At 60.2% G+C, this 5,996-nt stretch overlaps 1 protein-coding gene across 7 annotated transcripts; it reads right to left on the bottom strand.

Annotated features, from left to right (window-relative positions):
- Positions 1–286: 286 nt before the first annotated feature.
- On the bottom strand, positions 287–5,483 carry CIRBP (cold inducible RNA binding protein). 7 transcript variants are annotated; one of them, XM_049876137.1, is made up of 9 exons: positions 5,396–5,483; positions 3,840–3,951; positions 3,651–3,757; positions 3,419–3,557; positions 3,243–3,324; positions 2,931–3,001; positions 1,276–2,569; positions 519–659; positions 287–408 (listed from the first exon to the last, which is right to left on the bottom strand). In XM_049876137.1, exons 2-7 carry the CDS (start codon positions 3,940–3,942, stop codon positions 2,553–2,555), a joined length of 519 nt encoding a protein of 172 aa, XP_049732094.1. In that variant the 5' UTR covers positions 3,943–3,951; positions 5,396–5,483; the 3' UTR covers positions 287–408; positions 519–659; positions 1,276–2,552. The 7 variants fall into 7 exon arrangements, with proteins under 7 accessions (XP_049732094.1, XP_049732095.1, XP_049732091.1 ...); XM_049876138.1 differs by having other exon boundaries at positions 2,931–2,998; XM_049876134.1 differs by having other exon boundaries at positions 1,276–3,001.
- Between the last annotated feature and the right edge of the window lie 513 nt (positions 5,484–5,996).

The raw sequence follows: 5,996 nt of genomic DNA, 5'->3' as shown, positions 1-5,996 counted from the left end.
GGCCCACCAGGGGAAAGCCCACCCAGGGTCCTGAGCTCAGGACTAGAGTCAGTAGCAGACGGAAGCACCCAAGAAGGCCCTTCCAACGTCAACAGCGTGCCAAACCATTGCCCTTATCGTGAAGCTCCCCACCCGGTGCTTCAGTCCCAGATGATGAAAGGACCTAGGCTCCTGCCCTCAGCACACCCCGGGCATTGCTTTACTTGGCAGACCCCAGCCCTGGGGTGCTTCAGCCCCCCCCACCACACCCACCCCTGCTGGCACCCCCAGACGAAAGACACAGAGGTGCTGGTGCACATGTAGCCCTTTATTCCAGTGTCACCCTCCAGGTGCTGTCCCACCTCAAGCCACCACACACTGAGACCTGTCCAGGACTGTGGAGCCGACACCCAGTCTCCAACAATGCACCTGCAGAAAAACAAGAAAATGACGAGTCCTCTGCCCAAACCCCACACCCAGCAAGGCACCTACACAGCCGGCAGCAGATGAGGCAAGAGATCAGGCTGAGATGCACTCACCAGGACAGGCTGGCAGCGGGCAGCTGCGTCTCTGGCTCTCTCGCTCCCCCGGAAAACCGTCCCAGGTCCGCATCCTCCTAGGACCTGAGGCTGCTGCTGCTCATCCTCCTTTTCCTGGGTTCTGGCTTGTTCCCCTTCAACCTGTCAAAGCAAACAAGCGTTACTCCTGCATCCTGGCCAGGGCTCACAGCTGCACCCCACCCCCACCCCCGCCTCCCAGAACCTTCCACAGCTCCTACGAGGGTCTCAAAGCTAGCCACCGGGCCCATCACGTCACAGGTGCGCCGTTATGGGCGGGCGTGCCCGGAGGGCCTGCACCTCTGACACGGTCAATGCCACGTCCACCCTTAAGCAGAGCCAGCTGCCCCCACGGGAAGAAGCTGCTTAGAGATCGGTGTGGGCTCTAGGGAAAAAATCTAATGGCAGCAACAAGACATCAGAGGAAGCTATGGTTAGGAAAGTGGCTTAGGAGGGCTGGAGAAGACGGTCAGTGGATGCACAGAAACCCCAAAGGCAGGGCGTCCGGTGGTCTCCAATCCTACTGCTGAGGCGTGACTGCCCGAACCACCCGCCTGGCTGCAGGCGGGAGGGCAAGCAGCTGGGGCCAGGCGGTTTTAGTTCCAGCTCCATTTAAAAATCAAAAGAAAAAGAAAAAGGAAAACCAAAAGCCAGTCAAAGGAACATTCCCCGGGCACATAACGTGACTTTGAAATGAGCTCCCGACAAGAGGGATGCGGACACGAGCAAAAGGAGTTACCTCGAATTACAGGGCTATTTCCACATATGAGCTAGCCAAGGAAGCAGCTTTCGTCTCAGAGGTTTCTGTTGGGCGCACAACACTTCTGTTCTCCAAGGGGCTGCAGCTTCCATAGGCTAGCAGAGAACGCTCAGAACTTGTCAAGCAATGGCAGGCTAGCTATGCACACTGTCACCCTGGGGCCGCCCACTCTGCGGGCCTGGCCGGCCTGTGGCCGTCAGGTCAGCGTCTGGTGCCCGCACGTTCACGTCTGTCCCACTATGGTGCCCAGCCCTCCAAGCCCTCCGGCTGCACCACCGGGAGCTCCTGGGGCTGCCCTGCTGTCTGCGTTGCCCATGCCCGTCCGTCACCCGTCTCCTCACCTAGCCACGACCGGTGGCCATCAGCTGTCCGTCTACTTGCTCCCCTCACTAGCTCCCTGCGGCCTGTCCTCACCCTGTCCGGACTGCTCGGGCTGGGTGCCGTGGGCCGCAGCAGGGTGTGTTGTGCAATGAAAGGGAGATTGTCAGAGCAAAGTTCGTTTCAGACGGTCTTTTAATCGGCTTCGTGAAGCCAGAGAGAACTGCGTACAAGAATTCCTTAACCACTTCAAATACAACATTGATGGAATATGCGTGTCTTCCAGTAAAAAAGGACAATATAAATAAACATTTTCAAGAACGTCTCAGGGACACCTGAGAGTCTACTGTAGGTGTTCACAATGAGTGCGACACCTCTGTGCAGGTGGGACAGGCAGACAGCGCTTGGGGCAGACCTGGGGCTGCTGTGCCCTGGGGCTGCGTCCTACCCTGCTACGCTCAGAACGTTACAGAGTTGGAAAAAAGCCACAGCTTGCTCAGCTTCCGATGAAGAGCGGATCACAGTCCTTTCAATCTCAACGGGAAGTGCACTGAGGCACCCAACTTCATGGGGCCATGCACCAAAAACAGGAAGAAAAATGGCCACACGACCCCCCCAAAAGACACACCCACAACCCCTGACCATTTCAAAAAAACAAAACTCATGGCTCGTGATAAAACAAAAAAGTAAAATCTGAAGTGCTTTCCAGAACGTTTTTAAAACCTTAAAAACAGACAGCGCTTCCTCAGAGAGAAAACTCTAGAACTAGGCCCTCTCGGGGTCAGAAGCTGTCAGGCTGTGTTTGACAAGATCAGAACTGAAAAGACTACAAAAGTGGAAATACAAGGTGTGTTCACTACACATCAACGATTCAGCGAAGCTCCCCAAATCTTTAAATATACGGCCATTGGAAGGACGATCTTGAGCAGGAAGGATTTTTACTCGTTGTGTGTAGCTGAGGACAAGAAGCAGGCACAGTGTAAAGGCACCGAAGCAGCAACAGTCCAGCATTCCTCACCCCGCGGCCGGCCCTGGAGGGCACAGCCTGTGGCCTGAAAGCACCAACCCCCCCGAGCTGAGGGCGGCGGGCAAGGCCCGCACATGCACGCGGGGTAGACCTCGCGGCCTCACTTGCTCTTTCTTTCTGCTCAGTTTGGTTTTGCGTTTCTGCTCTGTGGTGGGACGGACTTTTGGTTACAGGCAAGCACAGTGATGAGGTCTGAGCGTTGCACCCAAGGCACTGGCAGAGGCCACCGAGGTGCACTGGGCTCCCACCGTGGGCCAAAGCAGCACAGTGCCCTCGGAGCGCAACTTACCGTAGCTGTCGTAGCTGTCTCTGTAGGACCCGCCCGAGCTCCGGTCACCATAGCCGCCACCCTGACTCCTGCTGAGGAAGGGCAGACATGGTTTGCACCTGGGCTGCCACCCCCCAGGGTGCCTGCCCGCTGCGGGGACTATAGGTGCCTAGCAGTAACACTAACTCTTTTGGAGTCCCGAGCCTGCAAGTATCAGTGGCCCAAACGGGACTCTCCATCCCGATGGTAACAACCTTTTCTGTTGGAAACGCCCCCCCACCCCCGCCACACCCACCCACACAGCTCCCCAGAAGCCCTGGGCCCACCCCTCACCTGCCATAATAGTCTCTGGAACCTCCATAGCCCCCACTCCGGGACTCGAACCGGCTCCCCCCGTAGCCTCGGTCCCCTCCTCCTGTGGACTCCGAGAACAGAAAGGCATGAGTCCCCGCTGTTGCCAGCACAGCCTTCCGCATCCCCGAGGACCCCAGACCCCAAGTGGCACTCACCTCTTGAGAACCCACGGCCCCGGCCTCGGCCCCCACGGAAGAAGCCCCGGCCCCCAGCGGAGCCGCCTCGATACCCACGGGAGCGGTTGTCCGATGACTTGCCCGCCTGATCCACTCGAATCTGTCGCCCATCTACAGACTGCAGGGCAGAGATCACCCAGGTCAGCCTCACTGCTGCCTCACCTACCACCCACTCTGGGGAAGGGGGTTGCATACGTCGGGGTCCCCTCACCTTCCCGTTCATGGCCATCATGGCATCCTTGGCATCATCGATGTTCTCGAAGGTGACAAACCCAAAACCCCGTGACCGCTGAGTCTCCCTGTCTTTCACGACCACCACTGTGCGGTGAGAGTTCCTAGATCAGCACCCAGCAGACAACACACCCCACTCCACCCTGCCCCTCGCTGGCTCCAACCTTACCTTCAGATATTTGCCCGTACTTGGAGAAGACCTGCTCCAATGACTGCTCGTTGGTATCAAAACTCAGCCCTCCAACGAAAAGCTTGCCTTCGTCTGATGCCATGTTTGCCTGCTGGAACCAAAAAAAAAACCAAACCCATTGCCATTGAGTCGATTCCGACTCACAGCAGCACTACAGGACAAAGTAGAACGGCCCCACAGACTTTCCAACGAGCGCCTGGCAGATTCGAACTGCCAACCCTTTGGGTAACACCCATAGCACTTAGCCACTACGCCACCAGGGTTTCCTGCCTGCTGAAACGATGTTCAAATCCTCCAGGGTCTCGCTGCCCATCCCCCTCCCGTCCTATCTTCTACAAGTGATGTGGATCCCGCAGCATCGGCATAAGACTCTCCTGCCGCTTCTCTGGCATTCCAAGCCTTGCCAGTTCAAATACAGCCTAACTGTCACGCTGTGCCCTTGCACCCCCCCCAACTGACGGCTCCCCAAGGGCCACATCCCTTCCCTGCCTGTTCCCAGCACTGACCATGAACCAGTGAGAAGCCTCGACGGACAATGAAGCCTCCATCCACCACCAAGAGTGCTCGGCAGGCCTGTGCCCAGTTGTTCCCCGTTGTAAACAGGGGTGCTAACTCCTACTCTAGGTACCCCAGAACAATCCCTGGTCCCCCGTCAGCTGCTGGATGATAAAGTGTTTTGCTAACTGTAACAGGCCTCCCAAGACACCAGACTATTTCATCAGTGCATCGTGACACAGACCCAGGCTGGGAACCAACGCTAAAAATAGCTCCACAAGGAGTGAAGGGGACCACTCAGAAGGCCAACGGCCCCTCAGGGATCCTAGGGGTCTGGGCTGCACTTGAAGAACCTGATATTTGGGCAAGTAGACTACTTTGGAGAACAGAACGTGCTCACTTAGACGAAACACTTATAAAATGCAGGAAACAGTCGCTGAACGTCTCTGAACACAAAGACCACGATGTGACTGGAAAACTCGGGACTCTGCAAACCGGGGGTGTGACGTGTCAAAGGGGGAGTGGGAAACACTACAAGGCCATCCTTCCCCTCGTTCCTTCCCAACAGGGAAAACGGGAAATGAGGCTGCAGGGACCCTGGCGAGGCGGGGGAGGGGCGGGGTGCACGCCGTGGGCGCCCCGAGCTCCAGAGGCCCTGGCCGGCGGCGGTGCCGGTCACGTGGCCCCGCCGGGCCCGCCCCCGCCCATGCGCATGCGCCCCTCGCGAGCCCTGCGCCACTACATCCGGGCACTCGGCGCTCCCGCCATTTCGCTGGGCGCTGCTTCGAGCCCGTGGCCGCCATTTTGCGGCAGCGCCCCGCTCGCCGGCGGCCCTGGCCCGCGAGGGGGGACGTCCCCCGGCCGCCGCTGCTTGGGCCGTCTCCCGCTGCCCCTCGCCACCGGCGGGGCGGACTCCACCCCGAGACCGCCCCGGCCGCCGACCCGCCCAGGGGCGTGCCGCCGCGGCCCCGCCTCGCCTGCCGGCCGCAAGCCGCCCGCCGCCTTTGGCTCCTCGGAGCCGGCGCCGCCAGGGCCCTCACCACTGAGCCGGGCAGGTCCCTGACGCAGGCGGGAAGACGGCGCAGAGCAGCTACCCGAGCCTCCTAACGCGCGAGTGAGGGGGGGCGGCCCGCAGCCCAGCCTTATATAGGTCGCCGCCGGGTCCCGCCCTAGGCCCGCCCCCCGCGCCACGCGGGCCAATCCGAGGCAGCGGACCACGGGGCCGCGCCTCATATTCATGAGATGAGGGGCTGGGCCTGCCCAGGCCCCGCCCCTCGCACGCGCTGTTGCCAGGCGCGGCGATTGGCGGGGTCGTTTCCGGCCCGCAGCCCTCAGCCCCTGTCCGCGCACGCGGGGGGCGGGGCGGGGGCGGGGCGGGGCAGGCGGGGGCGGGGCTGACCCACTTCCGCGCGCCCGGCCCCCGCCTGGGGGAACAAAGCTGCTTCCAAGGGCCGGACGTTCGTGGGCATTTCCGCGGCGTCCCCTTGGCTGCACCAATCGCCGACATACCAGCCTCACCCGGAGTCCCTATTCCCACCAAGGGCCCCAGCTCTCAGACACCCTAACTACATGTGAATCCCTGGCCGACATAACCGACACCCCAATACTCCCTGGGCCCCAAAGCTCCTGGATACACCATTT

This window comes from Elephas maximus, chromosome 3 (genome assembly GCF_024166365.1).
Source record: "Elephas maximus indicus isolate mEleMax1 chromosome 3, mEleMax1 primary haplotype, whole genome shotgun sequence".
NCBI lineage: Eukaryota > Metazoa > Chordata > Mammalia > Proboscidea > Elephantidae > Elephas > Elephas maximus.
Note: the sequence above shows the minus strand (reverse complement) of the source record. Positions and strands in the feature narration are given on the sequence as shown.